This window comes from Vigna angularis, chromosome 2 (assembly GCF_016808095.1).
Source record: "Vigna angularis cultivar LongXiaoDou No.4 chromosome 2, ASM1680809v1, whole genome shotgun sequence".
Classification (NCBI taxonomy): Eukaryota; Viridiplantae; Streptophyta; class Magnoliopsida; order Fabales; family Fabaceae; genus Vigna; species Vigna angularis.
In genome coordinates this window covers 45,897,830-45,921,313 of record NC_068971.1, presented here as the reverse complement: position 1 = coordinate 45,921,313, position 23,484 = coordinate 45,897,830, and the positions used below count along the sequence as shown (strand labels likewise).

Here is a 23,484-nt window from a genome sequence, read left to right as displayed (position 1 = left end):
AGTGAAATAGTTTTGGTCCACTAGAATTTACTGATTTCCACCACTAAACCTCTCTCTTCAAGTTTATAGCTCCTCCGCACCTACACGCTATTTCTAATGTTTTTTTATTCATTAAGGTGATGTGGATCCAAGGTGAAAAAAATTCCAAACTTCTGGTACAACAGAGGTATTTTCAGGTGAAGAAAGACAGTTTCACTGACTGAAGTTTTAGCTGTCGTACAATTAACTGCCTATATAGACGACGAGCAGGTGCTGAGGAAACGAGAATGTGACTCCTCAGTGAAGTGCTTTTAATCAATGATCCAGCACACTTAATTACCAAAACTCGAGTACAAGTCCCTGCCTTGGATCTTACCGAGGAAGAAGAAACAGAATAATCAAATTTTTTGAGAACCTAGGGGGAGAGAGAAGAGCACGAACTGATCACTGTGCCTAAACAGTGGCTTCAACAAAGCCTTTTTGCTTTCAATCAATATGATCGATATGAGTTCCATCCAAGTTAATGCAAAATAATTGTGCTAAAGAACGACAGGAGTGCAGAATACCTTTAAGAGTAATCAAATAGTGTGTCATGCGATTATCAGGGGCCCATAAAGATTTACACAAGAGACCCATTGAACTCCTGCAAGTGAAGGCGTCCAATCTCTCTCTGTGTGGCTCACACTGGCTCTGCAAGTGGGAGGGTCCTCGGATTGTGGTGTTTATCATTGGCCTACACATAATGGCCTATCAAAGAAATGAAAGGCTTTGACCTGCAGGAGTGATACAGTTATGCATAGATAGTAATACAGTACAGATGACATTAAAGAGAAAAATAAGAGAGCAATACTATATGAGTGTTGTGTATCTTTTATGCCACACCACTTCGCATTACTTTGAGAGGTGGACGAATCTCACACTGTACCTCCTTTAGGTGAGCTCTAGAATAAAGAACACAAATGGGAACTCTATTTCTTGAAGAATAAAGCACGTCTTCATATTAGCATCAACACCTACTAAATCTCCCTTTGCATCTCGGTAACCTAAGCCTCACGTTTCAGCATATGAACTACCAAAAACAAAATTAAACAGATTAATCACAAAACGATGCTCTTTCCTGCATCCATTCACATGGAAAGCTCAACAGGCTCATCCTGACAAATTCATTCTCACTACAGAATGGTAAAGCTAAAATGTATGACAATCTTGTAGATCATGCCCTTCAATGTTATAGCACAAGTGATCCAAAACTTGAGATATCAAAGATTCTCCGCAAACTATGGCAACGAGGGAAGGCTGAAAATAAAATCCCTACCCATAACGTTAGGCATACAACTCTTACCTGAAATAGTAAGAACTATTCCTCCATAATTCAGACCAAGACTGTAGATGCAATCTTCATAAAGAAATAGACCCATATACCAGGCTTATCACCCGAAAGAAGGAATCAATAATATTGTGGGGACCTAATTTTATGTCTCGTCTCTCATTATGCAAGTCTTTTCAATCATCTCATTCTCCACAACAATGCCAAAACTATTCAACCTGGCATCTCATGACCCAAATTGTCTGCCACATACATATTTTTAAATAAAAATGACAAACCGAGGTAGAAGCGCTAGCTCAAGTTTCAGCTGATAATTCAGCCCACCTGCATAGCCATCAGTATAGTAGGATGCCAAAGTAATTCTACCTGGGAAAAATGATAAAATGATCTCCAGTAAACAGTATTAGACAAAGATACCGTCCAACCCAACCCAGAGTCAATCATATATGAAGATTTCCTTATAGCATCTTTTAGCAGGTGAATGCACATATCTCGAAGTGAATAAAACAAACATGCAATAGAGTGACCTTGAAATGTGTTAAATGAATACAGTGATTGTATTCCATGCATCCATAAGCAGGAATGGGGAGAATCAAATTAAAGGACTTCGCCACCACCCCATCCCTGCTTAAAATCTTTCACATAATAGGATCAAGCACGGCAAGAAAGAAAGCATAACTTGATGTGATTACTTGAATAGTAAATTGAAACCATAACTTCATGTGTATCTTCAGGGGCGCACGTATAAATGATAAGAGATAATACATCATTAACTATAGCTAGCTGTTAAAGATACCTTTGGAGAGCAAAGAGATACCTTTAACATCACTAATAAGCACCTAAAATTAAAAAACTCAACAAAATTTGCAAAAACAAAATTCAGATCTACTAATAGATGTATAGTATCCAAAATACACCCATTTGGAATATTCGACCCTTTATGTTTAGTGAAATGTACATTAAAACCTTTTAATCAAGAGGACTGGCACTAATTTCTGTCAAACTTCATGCCTTAGTCCAAACTACTGGTGGGTCTACCAGAAAAGAAGCATCACCCTTCCTACAAGCAAGTTCAAGTTGGTTTTTTTGGGGGTAGATCAGCATCTTCTTGCGTATTGGAATCTTCCTTCTTCTCCGTCACTTGCTGAACACCCTCTTGGTATCCTTCTATGAAACTTTTAAGAGCATCTCTGTATGCAGATGCTCTGGTCATGTACACACGCTGCAAAGCAGGTCTGAGGGTCTCCATTCCCCCTCTAGCAGCTACAGCTGTAATTTTCCATAAAAATGCACGTGCTTGGTCAAAATGAAAAAGTACCTTCAAAAACTCATTATTCAAAACTATGGAGGGAAAATTTGACTAGAAAAAAATGGTAGGAAGACGTAAACCAAAAAACAAAAGGAGAGAGAGGTTATAGAATAAAAATCTGAAAACAGAGGTTTATAGAAGAAAATATAGCAACGACAAAGAGTTCTACTCAATTTGGGTTGCACTCTAGTTGGTGAAAACCTTCTATTAATTGTTCAAGCTAATCATAAGTTTCTTTTTTACCGCAAGCACTGCTGACTTGATATTCAGAAGCATCCTCATTGATTTTTCTCGATGTAAATCGTTAAGACATTATAGTTTGATTAAGTAGTTCACATAACTAGATGAACACACAGTTTATCAGTTGGAATTGAAAACATGTGAGGGAGTTTACAACAATTCACGCTTGCTCAACTATGTCAGATACACCAAAGAGTATAGGTACAGAATAACTAATGTTCAATAAATCCACAGCAATAAGAACCGTTGTACTTCAATCATAAAGATGGTACCGAGATCCTCAAGTGTTGAGGGTTCTTTTCCTTTATCTGTTCTCTTTTCATCATTTGTTTCACTAGCCATGTCATCCTTCTTGTAATCGTCTGGCCGAAGGTCAGGACCAATGTCACGAACCCAGCTTGCGGCATAAAGCCTGGAAGCTCTCTTCAAAACCTGGACATTGAATGTATCAGTACAATCTAAATTACTAACTCAGACAACTAACTAATCCACAAACAACATGAACAAATAAACCCTAAAACCATGTATGTCAACCACGATAAGCTATTTCTGATTGAGTTAACGGGTAAAAATTAGAAGGAAAGTAAACCCTAAACCCATACCCAGATACGCTCATCCCTGGTCAATTTGCGACGCTTTTTTAAGTGAGGAGGATCCGGCAATGAAGAGGGGAAAGCGATTTCTTTGAGATCATACCTTATGTAGTCGTAAATTTTTCTGCAGACAACCCTCAGTTTCATTTGAACCTCCAAACTGTGAATACAGTTAGAGTTGTAGCAACCATTAACCAGCTGAGTGATTGCAACTGTAACTGTAAAGAGCAAAAAATGGACTTCCAATTAGTTCACCAAAAAAAAAACTAAATAAAGTTAAAATTTCAAGGTTTAATGAAATTTAGGGTAATAATAAATTTTATAATTTTTAATTGAATCTCAATTAAATTTTACAATCTATTGAATATATTTATAAATTATATATATATATATATATATATATATATATATATATATATATATATATATAATTTATAAATATTTCTAATGAATCATATAATGACTTCTTAAGTATATAATCTAAAAATAAAAAATATTTTCAAATTGTAGAATTAAAAAAGGATAAAATAGGAAATAAATTTATGGAGTACACAGATTTTTTTTATAGAAATGCAAGAAGAAATTGCTATATAAAATTTGTCATGTATTTCGATGAGTTTCATCAATATACCATCAATATAATTTAAGCATAATCACCCATGCCAGTAATATTATTTTATGTTATGACTATGTTGTCTCATGATTGATCTGCTATCCCTATGTTTGGTCAGTTGCATGACAATATTGACAATGTGGTCTTTATTTCAAAGGTCATTATTTAGTTCATTTATATATTCTTCTCTTAAAGTTAAAATATATATAATTTTAGGTTGATATTTTTACATTGTTAGAACCCATTTAAAACCCATTAAAAACTCTATTTGAATGCAAGCCAAATGTTAAGGAAGAAAGTTGTAAATCAGATAATGAAAAACAGGTGGCAGCAGGAGGCTGGTCGTTCGCTAATGACGGTAGGAGTAAAATTATGGGTTTTCAAAAGTTCACGTCACTTCTGCATGCTTACCTTCTTCTCCAAATATCTGAAACCATTTTCTCCTCCTTCTCTCTAAAAAGCTCTTACTTCTCTCTAAGAAATCCTCATCTTTCCTTCCTCCGATCACCACTCATGCACCATTTCTACTTTCCCGGCGTCGAAGGCGTCCGTTTGAACCGATCAGTTTCGGATTCTGGACTGGTAAGTTCATCTCTCTCAGCCGAGTGGTTTTTCTGTGCATGCAAGCCTAGTTTTTGGCTGCTTGAGTTGATCACCTTTCCATATTTAATTCTGATAGTGTGTTGGTCCTTTACTCTGGTATAGTTTTGAAATCGGTGAGCTTTAAGGGTAGAAGAAACCATAGTGGTGAACCCGTATTCTGCCTCTGTGAACGTTCGGTCACGCTTAGAGGTAAGGGAAACTTATATAATTTGATTTATTTTGTTGATTTGAATGGATGCATGTTCGTTGATTGTTGAATGAATATGAAATCTGGTTGTTATTGCATTGTTGGTTGTATGAGTATATGAATCTAAGAGATGAGAAACTGGAATGATATTGTGTTTGATGATTTGGTTGATGATGAAATATGGTATGTTGTTTAAAAGTATTGATGATTAATGAAAGCCATGAAATGGGTAGGGATGTTGTCGAGAGTCAGTATTGACCATTCAATTATACAAGCGTTCGTTCTCAATAGCGTTCGTTCTCAGTAGCGTTCGTTCTTAATAAGTGTTTGGTATTAGACCATGTTGTCGAGAGTCAGTATTGACCATTCAATTATACAAGCGTTCGTTCTCAATAGCGTTCGTTCTTAATAAGTGTTTGGTATTAGACCAGCGCTCGTTCGATATAGTGTTCGGTTTTCTTGTGGACTCGGTTGGAACTGAATTCTTTCATTTGGAGAGAATTCTAGTTGAAGACTAGCGTCTTCGTTTCGTCTTGTAATATTTGTACTTAAGCATGCAACCAAGGATATTCGTTCCTTGGTATTTGATTATAAACTTCAATATATCTATATGTATTTGTATATTTCGTTCGTTCTTGAACATTAGTTAAATGATATCTGATATTTATCAAGCCTTTATTCTATAAGTTGAGTAATGCTCGGTCTTACACCAAGCGCTCGTACTAAGTAGTGCTCGGTCTTACACCAAACGCTCGTACTAAGTAAGTGCTCGGTCTTACACCAGGCGCTCATTCTCATTTCCGTAATCTATCTTTATAATAAGAGCGTTCATCCAAACTCAATAGCGTTCGCTCTCTACAGTGCCCAGTCTTCGACTGACATTCGGTTTCCTTGATGTTTAACTCATTAAGAAGCTAAGTATTTATTGGTGTTCGGTTTCTTCATATGATTCCGTCAAGTACTATTATTTGATGTCCTACAGTATCTGTCTTAATTGGTTTCGGCCTAGAGTCTTAGTACTCGGCCTAGGCTTTACGGTGTTCGGTTTGAACTCTCAAGAGTCAGTTTATTAAATTGGCTCACTTGGAAAATAACGTTCGATTCTATTAGTCTCTGAGAAGTATTATTGTATTCGGTCCCTTTCATAACAAGTGAGTAACTCTCTCGATTTGATCTGTTTTGAGTTGGAGATATCTCGGTCTCACTCCAAGTTTTCAGTCTTGTTCTAGGTTAAAAACTAACGTTCGGTATTTGGTATCCTATGGGATCTTCATTCAAATTGGTTAAGTTGAGGTTTTAATAATGAAAGATGATGGAATATGATATGGATGAAATGACTTTGGTTATGAAAGAGTATTCCGGGGAGGAATATCTCATGAATGGATATTGGAATTGGTAAAGTATGAATGTGGATAAAGCTAAGTTGGCGGTTCATCCTGATATTCCGTGATTACTCGTTCTCACGTAGAGAAGGGTAAGTCATGTGTGGTAATGGCAGGAGGTCCTAGTCCTTATGGTTAATTTGGATAGATAGGACTAACCTCGGGTGGCAGCTGTTGAGGGTATTCCAGTTACTACATCACCCGGGTGCACGAACGTTGTAGCTACACAGAATTCATACAGTCCGGACAGTCAGAGTCTAGTATTAGGCTTTGCATGAAAGAGTTAATGATTTATCTTGTTTAGTTGATTGTGTGAAATATATGTTGATACTTGAATTAAATTACATAAGCTTACCCTATTTCCTGTCTTGTCATGTATTTTCGTTCGTTCGTCCTTGTCATTGCGATGATCACCCTGTGGGTGGGAGCAGAAGGAGAAGAGTTGCTGGAAGAAGCATTGGAAGAGACGGACGTGAAGGTCGAACCTTAGGACACTTGGTCAGTTGTTGGCCTACTCTTTTGTAGGAGCGTTCGGTCATTTGTTTACTTTATCTTTTGATTTGACCGTTCAGCATAGTAAGGGTTATAAGTCGTTCGTTCTATATTTGTAGTCATTTGTACAATTTTAACTCCCTGCTATTTTTGTAAGGTCGTTCGGCCTTAACCGTACGTCCTATCTTTTGTAAGAACTGAGTTGTAATATTATTATATGTGATCATTCTATTATATGGTTTTACACTGTATTTTTGGGATGTTACACACTGTATATTACGAAAATAAAATATCATAAAAAAATATTTTTTTGTATTTTTTTAAAAGAAAAAAAATAACATAAAATAAATGTAAAGAATACATGTGTTTAAAAATATCAATTTTCTTTCTTTCTCCTTAACATTTAACATCTTGATCTCATTTCTCTTACTCCTTAATCAACACTATGTACGTTGACATATGGGCTTATTGTGATTGAAAGGCTTAATAACTATATCTAAAAAGTACAGATTATAAGGCTAAGTAAAAAAAGAAACAGGGACGTTCCAAACGAGTATTCAATGTAAGAATAAAAAATCCGACAATTAATCTTACACATTCTGAAACCAAAGCATAGCAAAGTATTTTATTAAAATTCAATGAAAAAGTAATTAAAAACTTTTGTAGTGTTTTCTTCAACTTTTAACTTCTACCATTTTCAGACCTCAATTGCTTCTCCGATTCATCTTCTTTTTGTCGGTAGAACCCTTCTCATTCCTTCCTTGTCTGATTTTTGTTCAAAAACTCCAGGACCTTTAACATTAGTATTTATATGAACATTCATATTTCACACCTCTCTAACATATTTTCAAAGAGAAAATTGATAAACCAAAAAGTATGAAGAGTGTGACTGCCCAGAAGATTTGAGAAAATTTAAAAAACGTGTCAAAAGAAAGAAAAAAGAATTAACATGTGTAAAAATGTGATCTGACACCTGACACCTCATGAGTGAGAATCATTTTAAGTGGAGTGTAAAAGGAAAGGAAAGAGAATACATATAGGACCACAAACACATTGGAAAAAGATGTGATAAAAATCATTATGGTGATGAATGAGGTGTAAAAAGAATACATATCAGACCACAAACACATGGTAAAACGATGCACAAATAAAATGAGGGAGATATAAAGAAAAAACTAAGTAATGTGAGATTTTTTTTGTTTTAAAAAAAATAGGCTTACTAATCATAAATGAAAAACAAGATGATATTTTATTAAACAATTTAAATAAATTTTCTTTTCAGTTTTTATTATTTTCTTTCTATTCTTTCTCATTTCTTATTTTTTTTCTCTTTGTGGTTTTTTTATTATTTTAGTTTAAATTTTGATTTTTTTTAAATTAATAATTTTGTAAATTTTTTAATTTAATTTCCTAATTTTCCAAAAAAAATAAATTGTTATTATTTTTCCTTTTTCTACACATTATTATTATTATGTATTATTTTTAAATATATATATATATATATATATATATATATACTTGTTTTAAAACCATAGAAATAAATTTTATACATTATTAATAGATGTTCAGATATTCCTTACAAAATTCTTCATATGTTCAACCGGTAAACGATTTTGTATTTTGATTAGCAATTTGAATAAGGTGAATCAAATATGGATTGTGTGATTCATGATCTGGTTTTGTCATGAACGATTTTTGAAGAAGAAACAAAAAATGAAAGAAGAAACAAAGAATAAAAAATCACGAAGATACAAGATAGAGAAAAAGTTCAACAAATAAAAAAATCATTGTAGGAGATAAAGTCCAATGAAAAAAGACAAACTGCAACAATGAAAAAAACAAATATCAGATAATAAAACAAAGAAGTCAAATAATAAAAAGATAGTAGAAAAAGATGAACCAATACAAAAAACATGTTCGTTCACATATATTTGAAAATGTATTGTGTGGACAATGAAGACAAACATGACACTATGTAGTCACAAAATATATATTGTTTTATCACAAGTTTTACATGAATTATAGAATGAGCCATCAAAACTAACTCACAATTTTTATGCATGACAAGCCAATTTTTTTATACATGGGGTCAAAGTCAGCGATATGGGTCGAGGTCAAATGTTGTCCAAAAGTTCAAGAGGTCTAACCGTTCGTCCAAATTGTTCAAAGAATTTTTGTAGAAAGCACTTTGATGCCAAAGTCAGCTTAACATTTGACAATTAACAATTGACACAACAATAAATGCACATAACCTACATCTTTACCTCAAACCTTTATTTATAGGTTTCACGATTAACTTTTGATTAACATTGGCCTAATCACGACCTAAATGCGAGTAATTATACTTTATCTTTAAGTTATAAACTTTAAGGTTAACCTCTTAGGACAATCTATACTAATCAATTTGATCCATGACTGACCAATCTGCTTGATGACCGATCGATCCAATTGGACTTGTTGGTTGATAAATTTAGATGCAGTTGACCGCTCGGTTTGTGACTGATCGGATGATCATACTGTATACATACCCCTTAAGCCTGAGCCTTAAATGATTGATCAAGGGGTTTGAAATTAGCATTTGGTTCATGTCATTCATGTGTGCCTTAACTAGGAAAGGTTCTTTGGTTGGAGGAGTATTAATCCTCAATGAGGTTATTGCTTCAATTGAGGAAGTGTGGTTGATACCGATCAGGTCAACGGTATGAATTATGTTGTGTCGTCCGAAGTCCAAATGTTGTCCAAAAGAAAGTCCAAGTGCTAGGTTGAAACGTTCATCCAAATCGTTTGGAAAGTACCTACAGAAGGCACTCTGATACCAAAGTAAGTTTAACTTTGATAGTTAGCAATCAATACAACATTAAATGCACAAAATCTACCTCCTCACCTGAAACATCTATTTATAATATTGACCTAATCACGATCCAAATGCAAGTAATCATACTTTACCTTTAAATTTATCAAGTTTAAGATTAATATCTTAGGAGAGTCTGTATTGATTAGTTCGATCCACGATCAGTCAACCTGCTTAATAACCGATCAGTCCAACTAGGCTTGTTGGTTGATAAATTGGGATATAGTTAACTGTCTCGTTTGTAGCTAACCACACAATCATATAATACACCAACCAATATTCGATTTTTACAAACCAAATACTAGTTCACATTATCATCCTAATAAAATCACACCCATCTTGAATTCATTGTATATTAAAATTAGATATATAAACTTTTTTTTAGTGGATCACATGTCTTTAATATCTTTTATAATTTTAGTTCAATGAAAAAGGTTTGAAAAAAACCATACTCTAATTATATCTTACTTAATAAATAGCATAAATATATATTTTAAATATAGACAGATTTTTTTTTTATGATCTAGCGTTCTAAATTTTAAGTAACATTATGTAAATGTTTATTACATTAAAGTGCTAAACTTACAATCATATAATAGAGATGCCCTACCTATTTTTATTGATGTTAATTCTTAGATGACATTAATTTTCTCACAAAAGAAACTGTATTGTTAGTGACTTATAAAAAATATATATATTTCTTTATAATTTTGTATCTTAAATTTTACATAAACCTATATGAATAAAAGACTGTATAAGGTTAAACATTAAGATTATACTTATGTAATGGAGATTCTCTAATTATTTTTATATAGATTAAATTTTTTTATTATTCTTCTTGAGATCATAATTTGGTTCACAAATTTTAAACAATCTTAATTAAGTCCTTTTAAAAAAAAATGTAACAAATAGATTCAAATCGTTAACGTTAATGGTTAATGATACTGGAGAGTAAATATGATAATATGAATTTTTTTTACGTGGAATTTAATTGTTGTTATTTGCAAAGCTTTAGAAGAAATAGGAATTTCAACATAAACAAGGGTAGAGATTTCAAAACACTGTGAAAGGAAGAGGGAAGGAGATTTTACGTTCGTGTGGCAGACCCTTTTTCCGACGTAGAACCCATTGCTCACACTTCAGTTCACTTATAAATACATACGTCTCTTCTTTTCTTTCAATTTTCCATTAGTCTGATTCATACTTTTCACTGACTCAAATTTCTGAGACTAGGGTTTGCAAGATTGAAGGTGAAAGAACTTTGAAACTGAAAGAAGCGTGTAACATAAAGTATTTTGAGTTTTAGGATTTTTATTTAGAAAATTATTTTGCAAAATGATCATGTTTTGTTCACAAAAATAGAGACTCGTGGTAATTAATGATGGATGAAGAAACAAGGTTTATGTTTACCTTTTTTTAATGGAATCTTAAAATGATTTTATGACATGATCATGTTCTTTGTTTGCTTTCAAAGTTTACGCATGGTTTTGTTATTTGTTTTTTATTTTCAAACAATAAATAACTTTAAACTAATCGAACATCATGAACACTCAATTTTTGTTTAAAATATCATTTCGTGCTTCTTTTTACAATATTTTGAAATATGTGACAAAATTTTGTAAACAAGTATAATTACATTTCATGTAATAAAAGGAATCATATAATTATATTTATTCTGCATCATCGTTAACCATTTAAATCAGACCTATATATTATACATTTAAGAAAATAACACTTGAAATTACTTAAAATTTAATAATCAAATTAATATTTTAGATCAAATACGAGAACGAACCAGAGTTTTAACCCTTTATAGCATATAGACAAAAAAGTTATTTATTTTTTAACATATACTCGTACAAAATAATATTTTTTTATAAAACAATTGAAGGTAGGTGCAAAAACTCCAACCAGTTTGTTTACCGTGCTGGTATGTCAAATGCATTCCCCGCATAATTAATTATTTAGCCCTCGAGTATTTAATTCACTAAAATATTGATGATTCCGTTACTATATAGATGTGGGGTTAATAATAAATAAGTAAATAATATATATAAAATTTTGGAACCAAGTTTGCTGACATAAAAAGATGATATTGAAAGATCATGCAAATATAAAAACACTCAACTAGATTGCATTTAAGCTAAATAATAAAAGTATAATACTTCCGCGTTATTATAATCATCCGAAGGATACGGTACCCAACAACCGTGTGCCTCGTGCCAAAAAAAATAATAATATAGAAATCAAGTGTCAGGCCATTAATTACAATAGTTTTTACATAACATGGATGTTATAAGTAACTAAATTATATATTTTAAAATCACAAATCGTTAGTAAAAAAAATACTTGATTAACAAAATATATTATAATAGTTTATAACTATTTCTTAAAAACAATATAGTTAGGCTAATTATTTCATTTGAAATATTTTTTAATTTAAAACTCAATTCAAAATGTTTCTTATCTCAGCTTCTAAATGAATTAATCGAACTGAAAAATCACTTTTCTTTTTATTTTTATTGACAGTGTCAATGCTTCAACATCCTGTCCCTTCAAATAATATAATTAGAATTAATCATTATCAATCTAAAGACATTATCTATTTTAGAATTTAATTTTATCATTAAAAATAACTTAAAAATATCAAAAGAAAAAATATATTTTAATTAATTTAAACTTCTACTTAATAAGTAATTAATTAAAATATTAAATTAATCAATAGATACGCATGTCATAAAATCAATAAATTAGTAGTATATCAATATTATGATTGTTAATTTTAAGCCTAATTTAATCTTACAAAATTGACTTCTTCACATCGAAGTATAGACATCATTTCGAGCGTAAGACTAAACATTAATAAATTGTTAGATAACGACTTAATAGCAGGTAAAATAACATGCTAAATAAACAACAAATACTATTATAATAGACTCTAATCAATATCATATTAAAAAATAAACTTTAAATCTAACTTAATTTCACAAAATCTATTTTTAAAACAAAGTTTATATCCACTTTATTTATTTATTTATATATATATATATTATAAATTAGTTTTATCTCATATATCAATAAAAATAAATACTAAAAATGTCATAGATATACTAAAAATGTCATAATAGATCAATGTGATTGTTTAAAGTATAACAATTGCGCGTTACGAATTTTTGACTTTGGTTTATCTCTCATGCACAACATAATCTTTTGATTGACTCCATAATTTATTTGGATATAATATCAGAGATGCCACTAAAAAAGTAGTAACCAATGGCTTCATGTAGGGACCCAACAGTAAATTTATAGTTGTAATATTATTCATTATATATTCTTAATCATATATTTTTTTCATGCCACAAAATTTCACTTCCAAATTTTATCTAATTCGGTAACATTCTGACTTGGTTGGAAATTTTTGTATGTAATATAATTCAATTATATAGTCACCTCAATATTGGTTTAGTTAGATATCAATTTTTCTAGTTATAATGAGTTTTTTAATTCATAAATTGCTGAACATGTGTCAAGAAATAGTAGGTGAAGTGTGGAACATATAATAATGCATGTACGACCAAACAAAATGACGTAATGAATGGCATTAGATAATATTAAACAAAAAAGTCATACTGCTTTCACAAAAATATCACACTGGTATTTCGGCAATGTTACAAAATAAAAATAATTATGTAAGAACAAGTTAATTTCAAATTATTCCCCAAGTTAAAACCAATAACATATTAATATTTTAAATTATATATATTCATATTACTTGTATAAGATATAAGAGTAATGATACAGGTTAGTAAACTATTCCCTTAAATATTAAAAAATAAATTTTTAACTAATTTATATTTTAGCTGCAGTAAATGAATGGAAATTGACCAAAACTAATTTATTACAACAATTGGAGTAAATGTTGCTAGGAGTGGACTTATTTATATGTGTATTAAAAGTTTAGTTTGATAGTGGACAAGGGAAATGGTAAGCATAACCTACCTTCATCATTATCATTACATTTTATCTTTATCTGCATCTTTTGGTATTTACTATATATGAGGCTACATTTCGATGAATAAAAAAGGCAAATCCACCCAGAAAGAAAAATAATAAAATCATAAGAAAATGAGTGCTAGGGTCCAGAATATTATATGACATCGTGGTTCATGTTTTTTATATGATGGAATATATTTAAGTGTATGACGGCAATTTGAAAAATACCGAATAGGCCATAAGTGAAGTCAGTCTCGTAACGATGAAAGTGGTGTCAGTCAAAGGTGGGAGAAGAGGGTAGTCTTGTAAAAGACTGAAAAATAAGGGGTGTCTGACCCTTCACTCGTCTCACCCAACTTTAACTTCTCTCTATATATATATAGTAAGTGGCAAAGAAGTCATAGCTTCAAACTAAAGACACTATGGCTTGCACCGATAACACAACCGCCGCCATCCACCGAGAAGGTGGTGCCACCACCATCTCCGCCGTGCATCCCGACATAATTCAAACCCACATCCTCACGCGCCTCGACGGACCTGCGCTGGCTTCAATTGCCACCACGTGCTCCCAACTCCACGCCCTCTCGGAACACGAGCAGCTCTGGGAGAGCATCTGCCATGCCACATGGCCGTCAACCAGCACGCCACGCGTGCGCCACATAATCTCAACGTTCCCAGGCGCCTCTCGTTCTTTTTTCTCCGACTCCTTCCCTTCGTTTGCTGCTGTGGACACTTATCGCCACGCGAACATCGAGCGTACGCCGGAGCTTGTCACGGCTGTGGACCTGTTCCACGGGCGGAGGCCGGTGCTTTCGCGGGTGGTGGAGACGGAGACGGAGTCAGGGTGGTTCCGGTGCTCGCCGTTTAGAGTTGACGTGCTGGATCCGAAGGAGGCGGTGGCGACGGCGATGGAGTATCCGCGAAGCGAGGAAGCGTGCGAGAGGCTCCGGGAGGAGTTGAGGCTGAGCTGGATAGTGGTGGATCCCGAGGGGAAGCGCGCGGTGAACGTGTCGAGCGGTAGGGCGGTGTCCGTGGAGCGGCACTGGCTGAGTGGGGAGGTGCGTGTGCGGTTCGCGACGGTGGTGGGCGGCGGGGAGAGGGGTTCGGCATCGGAGGCTGTGCTGTGCAGCGTGACAGTGACTTGTGGGAGTGAGATGCAGGTGAGGGAAGCGTGTGTGCAGATGGAGGACATGGATGGAACGATTCTGAATGGGAGGGATAGTTTGGGGATTTTGCAAAGGGCTTTGGAGGGTAAAAGGGGAACATTTTTTGTGGCCGGAGAAAAGGATAGATTCTTGGAATTCATGAATCGAAAGAGTGAAAGAAAGGAAAGGAAAATGAGAGACGAAAGAAGGCTGGACATGGCCTGCGTGGCTCTCGCGTTTTTGTCCTTTGCGGCTATTTCCACACTCTTTTTCTTCCGAATATAATACTATAATATACGTTTCAACATCAATATGCAATCTACAGACACAACAAACACACAGGAAAAATTAAATTGTACAGATTTAACTAAACCAAGTACCTCCGTCCATGATGTAACGTCCTATGCTAGCTTAATTTTTGTTTATTTTAAGCAGTAATCAATCTGCTAATAGCTACGTAAGAGTTTGTTAATTTGTGTACTACATTTTGGGTTGAAAGAAAGAATAATATTTTGTTTTCAGATTGACAATTGTGCACCTCTAACCCATTGGGGTAGATGTCCCAACAAACGCCATGCTTTACATTAGTAATAAGAGTAAAAAAAATGGAGTTTTTCTTTTACAATGTGACAATCTAATTTAACCTGTTTAATATGTTTATGAAATAATGAAATTTGTTTAGATTGCTTGTCACATTACAATAAATTGGGAAATTTGAAATAAAAAACAAGAATATTAATCAGTGGAAATTTGAGCATATTTGATAAAGTATATACTAAAAGAAAAAATTGCTTAAAATAAAAAATATCAAATGTTCTTTTCTTACAAAGAAAGTAAGAAGGACTAAACAAATGTGTACGAATATAATAACTGTAGTTGTTTGAAAACTAAGAAAAAACATATTCATAAAAGATTAAATTTATAAAAATAAAGATTTTCTTGATTCGTAAATCATACAATAGATAATCTTTTGTATTGGTTTGAAACCAAGAAACACCCGTTTTGTAACTCTTGAATCAATTGTATGCCTATAATGGATTAATGTAGTAGCATATGCCTTCTAACCAAAAACCTCTAAATCATACATTAGATTTTTCCTTCTAAAGTTTTAGTCTCATCATCTTTTTCGTTTGAGGACTAGAGGTTGTGTGCTCTTATGAATTTACTTATACATTCAAGATTATTTCATTTTCTATATTTAAGTCTCATCAACCAGTAAGCTTGAGTGGGAGAAGTTATTATACCCTCAAAAGGTTATTGAAGTATCATATGTTACTAATTAAACTATTTGAAAAAAATATTATCCAAAACCAATCTGTTACTACCGAGGGTGGACAACCGACCGGGAAGATTTAGACACAACCGATCGGGTGTTCCATACCTGGTATGTCCAATCGAAGCTCGTAAGCACAACGTAGCCGATCGGACAGTTGTATAAAATTGCGGGCTGGAGATAGCAGTTGAATGCTCATAAATGTGTGGTTAATGAGGTAACGGTCCTTGTCGAGTATTTAAAATGTGCATTGAAAGTCATTAAGAGGTAAATTAATGGGGAATATTCTCTGAAATTGTATAAACAGTAGTCAAAGGAGAAGGTAAACTCTCTGTTCTTTTGATAATTATAGACTTGCGAGAGCCCATTCTGACTTGATCGTCGGAGTGTTTGCTGCAGGTCAACCCATTTACACTGATACCGAGCGTAGAGGAGGCAAGAGAAGGAAGACCGATCGGAGGAGGAGTGTTTCCGGACGGAGGTAGCAGGAGTTTTCCCCGGTCCCATTCAGCAGAAACACAATCTATTATAATTCTCGGTTTAAGGTTAATATTTCTATCTGAGACTTTGACAAATTTACATGACACTAAAATATTTTTTACATCCATTTCACATTATCTTTTATAAATACAAAATTTCATTTTTATTAGAAATCATTTTACTTTTATAAAAAGTTATTAAATAATAGTTATTTGTGTTAAATAACCTTTTTTCTTACATACATAATAATTTTAGTTGATAAATAATACTATAAACACATAAATATATATCCCTTTAAAATAAAAGGATTAAAATCATGGTATATTTAAAGATTTAGAAAATAAATTATAATAGCATTACAGTGTAAATCTCACTCACTGATGGGGAACCGGATGATAATGCATCTATAAATAAAAGAAGAATAAAAAACTTATAATTAGATTACAAGAAATCATCTTTAAAAAAATTAGTTATAAGAACATGGGACTTGGAATGAAGATTTATATGTGAAGATTGTATACACATAAATTATTGTTAGGAAGGTTGTACCATGTTTCGTGGACCAGATTGATATGTGTTTATGTCTTATTTAAGATTGTTTAGTACATGTGACGAAATTGTGTTCCTCGGACAATATGAGTTTGCTAGATTGTCATAAGTTATATCATACAAATAAGATCTTGGTGGCACCTGATTACAATCTTTGACTTTTTCAATTCACACTTGGAGAATTATTTATTACTTACTATTTAATATCATAATGAAGCATGAACCTTATTCAGTAGTTTAAATTCAAATTTCTTGGTAAAAAATATTCTTTTATTAACAGGTAATGAAGATTGTGTCCATGGACAGTATGGTTTTCATAGTTTGTTATGAGTTAGATGTAGCGAGCATGTTGTTACAATATTTTAAGGCTTTCAAACTCCCTAATGTATTTTGACTTTTTGGTTCATGATTAAAAGATAATCATTCATTACTTACTACTTACACATCATAATAAATGCAGTGACATCATTTATTTATTCCAGATAACAGTACTTTTATATTCCCATCCTTACACGCTAATGCTCACGGCATATATTATTAACCTTAATTATTTTAACCTTGACTACTTTTTCAGTACCCTTACCAAGGCTATGTTTATTTTGGAGGATAAATTTGATAAAAAAACGTCGAAATGAATTTGAAGAGATTTAAAAATAAGTTGATTGTTATTTTTTTTAATGGAAGTGAGTGAAAGTAGATTTAAAAATAAAATTTATAAAAATTAGTGTAAAATTTAATCAATGTGACAAATAAAAAATAATTTAATAGGTAAAAATGGAAGATTATTAAATTATATTTAGTAATAAAAGTAATATAAAATGATAATTGTTAATAACGAATATAATTGTAAAATTTAATATAAAGAGAAAAAAAATAAAAATTAATTTTTAAAATGAAAAAATAAATTGCATCTAAGTAAAATGAAATAATTATTTTTAAAATATAATATTTTGTGAATATAAGGGATGAAATCCAGTACACTCATGTTGAAACCAAATACATTGATGATGGAACTTGATGAAGAATAATGTAATCGAATACACTCTTTATGGAAATGAATATGCTGCATTGTGTCTTTTCAACATGACTTGAAATCGAATAAAGCTTCGTTGAAATCAATTCCAGCAACAACGTGGATATGGTACTGGTAACAAGGTTATTTCGGAATTTCCTCATCAACTCATGTAAAAATCTAAACAATTTCGAAAGATTATAAAATCTCACTCATCTCTCAAATTTGTGCTCTCACTCACTCTCCAATCATTATAAACGAACAACTCAAATTCTCACACACCCATCTTCACATATCTACGTGAACAGTAACATTAACGAAAACAAACACAATTTAAGATGAAAAACTTTATAAAAATTTATTTTATGAAATACTTTTGTAAAAAAATATATTTTTATGATTTCATATTTGGTATTAGAGATAAAATAAATTAATAATATATGAGTTGATACAAATATTATATCTCTAATATATTTCATAAGACTAAATTAAAATTTATTTCCTATAATAGGATTATAATCATTTAAAATTATCCTTAATAATATTATGTTTGATGGACAAATTATATAGCTTATTATTAGAACCACAATAAATATCTCTCTATATATACATATATATAGTTGAACAGCTTAAAACGTTGAATGGGAGATTTTACCGTTAAAAACGTGCTATTAACATAGTGACTACTAGTTCATTAAATTAGTATAATCCCAACAGAGAAATTTGATTATAGTTTTGACCATAGTTTTTCTCACACAAGCAATATACAAATACTCAAAATGTCTACAGGTATTGTGCAACTCCACGTTTAATTCTATTAGCATAATCATAAAGTTACGTTTGGTCTTAAGAAATCCTTAAATTGGATTTTCTCTTGAAAAAGGAGACATGATATAATGGAAGACAGTGATGTTTATGAAAAGCACAGAGAATTGGATTGAAAGAAAAGAAATCCAACCAACAATAAGACCAGTGTCTCCTCAACCCTTATTTGTTTACTATAGGACAACGTTATCAAAATCCAAACACAAAAAACAAATAAATTCAACTTGACACATGTCTAAACTTAATTCAACCATCAACTACTAATTGACCAATATTGGTGTGGAAATGTGAGACTAATTAATAACTTATATCACGTTATGGTCAATATTTTCATCAACACTTCAATTTTATTTCTTATTAATATTGTTCAAGATTAAATAGGATAAAAAAAAACAATTCAGTATCGAATTATCGAATACTGTAATAAATACGAATTTTATTAATAATTATTTGCTAATAATTAGTAATAAATTTTATTTTAAGTATTTTAAAAATTCAAGTGTCCAAAATACTTAATTTATTTACACTAATGTTTTATTGAATAATTTGATTTAAATTTTATTTTTATCTGAATTTCTTTTTAAATAATTTTATTTAAAATTAAAAATATATATATATATATATAAAAATATCTGTAAATATTCATAACATCTACAAATATAAGAAAAACATATAAATATTTTTTCACGAATACTCAATAAATGAAATAAGTAACAGAACGAAATTTTTAGATGAGATAGTGCCTATATCCCAACTAACTCTTAACATTCCAAATTTAGAATAATCAAGATATGAATTATAATACAAGCTAGATAACAAATTCAACTAAGTCAACTTTCCAACCACCAGTATTTTAATGAAGAATTATTCTGTCTCTTTTGTTTTTTTCAATGATATAGAATAGGCTAGATAAAGAAGATAATAAAATATTTGCAATTAGGACTAATAAATTATTTATATTCTTATTTAACACTTATATTCCCATCTCACTAGCATTTTGGTTATTGTAATAAAGATAAGCAAATTCCATAAGGAACCCAACTACCATGAAAGTTCCAAATCGTAGCTGTCACTGTTGCAAGAGTGGCCTACGCTGTGCCCCTTCATATGTTGCCAGTGTTTGCATTGCCCATCGTACAAATCATAAGGTAGGCACTCAAATTTGCTTGTGGGTGAGTTTGTTGCAACTTTTTCTCGTTTTCTAATACCTATTATTTTGGTAAGATGACATATTTTATAAGATAGTTTGAGAAAAAATGCACCTTTCAACAAAATATTGAAAAACTCAATCTAAAACGATGGAAATTGAAAGGACAACAACAACCAACCAAATATAGGACTGTAAACTAATTATTTAAAGAATATTACTAATTCTTTATCAAAATGATAACGTCAAAGCCGTCTTAGCTCAGTGGTAGAGCGCGTGGCTTTTAACCACGTGGTCGTGGGTTCGATCCCCACAGACGGCGCAGTTTTATGATTTTTTTGATGTCTTTTTACGATTTTTCTGACAAACATTTTGTTTTAGAAAGATGAATGAGTGGTTGTGGAAGTTGTTGAGTTAGATGACTTATTTTATATATTTAGAATTTATTTTTCCTTTCAGCACTGCTTACGGTTAAATATATTTTTGTCTTTTATACTATAAATAACTGTTCTCCTTTCATAATTTTGATTCGGATTAGTTTCTTTATTTTTAAAGATATTGATTTTAGTCCATTATTTTCAATTATTTTAAATTTCATCGTAAATGACAAACAACGTCTCATTTCAAGATCGTAAATGTTAAACATGTAAGATGATAGACATATGTCACGTGTTATTTAATTTTTTATGAATAAAAAATTATTTTTTAAGATTAATTCACAAAATTATTACGTCGGTCTTACCATACTTTTCAGGATTAATTAAAAGAAAATAAAAATCACTTGTTCAAAATTTGCTTATCAAAGTTTTGAGGAAAGCAACAAAGATGGGGTGCAGAAAGCAGGGTGGTCCGTATTGTTGTCCTTCAGACGTGGGCCACCAAGGAAATATCTCTAGGAAGCATCTTCCTCCTCACGCATGCCACCTACTCCGACCAAAGCCAACAACGGTGATGTCAGCGGTCCACAGAGGGGTGATGTCAGCGGTCCACAGAGGTCTTGTTGGAATTTTGTGACTCAAACAATTCTGATTGAAAAAGTCAAATAAGTTAAATAAAAATATATTTATATCTTATTTTTTAAGAAGATTTTATGTATTATTTAATTAATTACTTTAAAAGATATTTTCCAAAATCAGTTACAAATTTTATAGTATAAATATTTATTGTTTATGCTCAATAAAATATATCAGTTTTCCTTTCATTCTTTTGCCTCTTGTACTTTAAAACCCAACAATTGGTATCAAGAGCAAAAATGATCTTATAACCCACAAACACCTACAACTACAAAATAATCACTACACATAAGATGAAATCTCAAACATCTTTCATTACCGTTTCTATACTTGTATTTGATGGACAAATCTATCAAATGTGGGCTGTCAAAATGAAAGCATATCTAGATGCTAATGATGTATGGGAAGGACTAGAATAGGATTACGAAGTTCCTCTCTTGCCAAATAATCCTACTGAAAAGTCACAAGGAAAAGAGGCTTCGAAAATCCAAAGCCAAATCAATTTTGTTTACAGCCGTATCTCCAATCATTTTCAACAAAATAATGACATTAAAAATGACATGAAATCTGGAAGTTTTTGAAGGAAGAGTATGAAGGCAGTAAGAGAATCAAAGGAATGCAAGCTTTGAATATGGTTTGAGAACTTGAGATGCAGATGATGAAAGATTCGGAGACAATCAAAGATTATGCGGACAAGCTTCTCGACATTGCAAACAAAATACGTCTTTTTGACACTGATATTCCTGATTCTCGAATTGTTCAAAAAATACTTGTAACAATTCCAGAAAGATATAATACCACATTGGCTTCCTTAGATAACTCAAAAGATCTTTCTACTATTTCCTTGGCGAAACTTTTGACTCTAGAACAAAGAAGACTCATGAAAGAAGAAGGGCATATTGAAGGGGCTTTGACAGCTAAATTGCTGGAAAAAAAGCCAGGAAGTTTCAACCACAAAAATGATAGCAAATCCTCTCATGTTTTCTCATCATGTCCTTTTTGTAAGAAAAAGAATCATCCACATACAAAGTGTTGGTGGAGGCCAGATGTGAAATGTCATAAATGTGGACAATTAGGCCATAAAGTCATAAAAAACACAAGAGAATGTACAAGTTGTTGTTAAAGAAGGTGAAGAAGAAGAACTTTTCGTTGTTTCTTGCTTTATTACTACAAGATCAACATAAATTTGGCTAATTGATGGTGGTTGCATGAACCACATGACTTACGATCAACAATTATTCAAAGATTTTGATGCAACCTACAACACAAATTTCAGAATTGAAAACAGAGCAAAAATAACAGTGAAGGGCAAAGGAACCATCGCGATCAAATGTTGCACAAGTTTGAAATTAATTATTGATGTTCTATACGTTCCTGAAATTGATCAAAACTTGTTGAGTATTGACCAACTTCTATAGAAAGGTTATAAAGTTCTATTTGAAGATAAAACCTACATGATTAAATATTCAAATAATAAAGAATTATTCAGAGTTCAAATGAAAGGCAAGAGCTTTGCTTTGAAATTAATTGATAAAAAGCAGTTTGATGTGCACAAGGTTGAAGACATCGGGTACAAGGGCTACCTGAATTGAAGGTGGGAGAAATCACCTCTATGCGCAACTTTGCAATATGAAAAACAAATTAGGTTACTTTTTTCGAAAAACAAATCTTGAAGAGCAACAAAGAAACTGCAGGATGTCAGATAACCTAAAAAAACCCAGAATGATAGAAAAGTAAAGCTAGTGGGTGTTAAAGTTGGTGAAAGTCTGAACTAGAAAAATTAGAGGAAGAAGAGTAGCCTAAGACAACTCTTGCAAGCTAAAAATGCGGAAAAGCCAAAAGGAAGTAGACGAGAAAATTGCGGAAGATTGTAAGGTACTTTAAAACCCAACCGGCCTCACCGTCGTCAGCCGTGCTCCACTTCTTCCAATACCGAAATCTCTCCCTAAGCTTTTTACAATAAATGAATTTGCATTGACCAAACTCTGCTTGACCATGTCTCTGCTTGACCATGTCTCTGCAACATTTTCCGAACTCCACTGTCATCTCCGCCATCCCAACTGTGATCTCCCTCGCGCACTCCTTCATCTTCACCCACTCCCTCATGCTTCTCTCGCTCTCTTGATTTCCCCAAACAAAGAAATGAACTCAAGAAGAAGATGAAAAAAGATGGTGAGTGAGAAAAATGGGAGTGGCTTTTCGTGGAATGGAATTTGGATGGTGACGTTCGACCTTAATCTCCAAAAATCCCTTCCACGTCTCATCATGAACTAAACCCTAATTCCCAATCTTTTTATTTTCCAAACAAATCCCCTTCCAATTTCATTTCAACGTCTCGATTTCACCTCTGATTCCTAAATCGCTTGGTTTTTTGAGGAAAAAATTCCTTAAAACGTTTGAAGCAGTGTTGCGTGTTCTATAAATTTCTCATTTTAATGAAGATACATTATCTGTAGTATATCTCATCATCG

General features: G+C 32.2%; 2 protein-coding genes and 1 non-coding gene across 3 annotated transcripts; 2 read left to right on the top strand and 1 right to left on the bottom strand.

Annotated features, from left to right (window-relative positions):
• Positions 1-1,974: 1,974 nt before the first annotated feature.
• LOC108328241 (uncharacterized) lies at positions 1,975-3,668 on the bottom strand. The gene is made up of 3 exons (XM_017562075.2): positions 3,458-3,668; positions 3,128-3,287; positions 1,975-2,575 (listed from the first exon to the last, which is right to left on the bottom strand). Exons 1-3 carry the CDS (start codon positions 3,593-3,595, stop codon positions 2,379-2,381), a joined length of 495 nt encoding a protein of 164 aa, XP_017417564.1. The 5' UTR covers positions 3,596-3,668; the 3' UTR covers positions 1,975-2,378.
• Positions 3,669-13,985: 10,317 nt separating this feature from the next.
• On the top strand, positions 13,986-15,235 carry LOC108328277 (probable F-box protein At2g36090). Its single transcript, XM_017562112.2, has one exon. The coding sequence runs from the start codon at positions 13,992-13,994 to the stop codon at positions 14,997-14,999; it is 1,008 nt and encodes a 335-aa protein (XP_017417601.1). The 5' UTR covers positions 13,986-13,991; the 3' UTR covers positions 15,000-15,235.
• A 5,015-nt stretch (positions 15,236-20,250) lies between these two features.
• Positions 20,251-20,322, top strand: TRNAK-UUU (transfer RNA lysine (anticodon UUU)). Its single transcript has one exon. It is a non-coding gene; the product is annotated as a tRNA-Lys (tRNA).
• The last annotated feature ends 3,162 nt before the right edge of the window (positions 20,323-23,484 follow it).

Coding starts and splice junctions, on each gene's coding strand:
- LOC108328241 (XM_017562075.2), bottom strand. CDS start 3,595: ATGAAACTGAGGGTTGTCTGCAGAAAAATTTACGACTACATAAGGTAT. Junction 3,288..3,457: donor CCAGGGATGAGCGTATCTGG/GTATGGGTTTAG, acceptor TTCAATGTCCAG/GTTTTGAAGAGAGCTTCCAG. Junction 2,576..3,127: donor CTCAACACTTGAGGATCTCG/GTACCATCTTTA, acceptor GGAAAATTACAG/CTGTAGCTGCTAGAGGGGGA.
- LOC108328277 (XM_017562112.2), top strand. CDS start 13,992: ATGGCTTGCACCGATAACACAACCGCCGCCATCCACCGAGAAGGTGGT.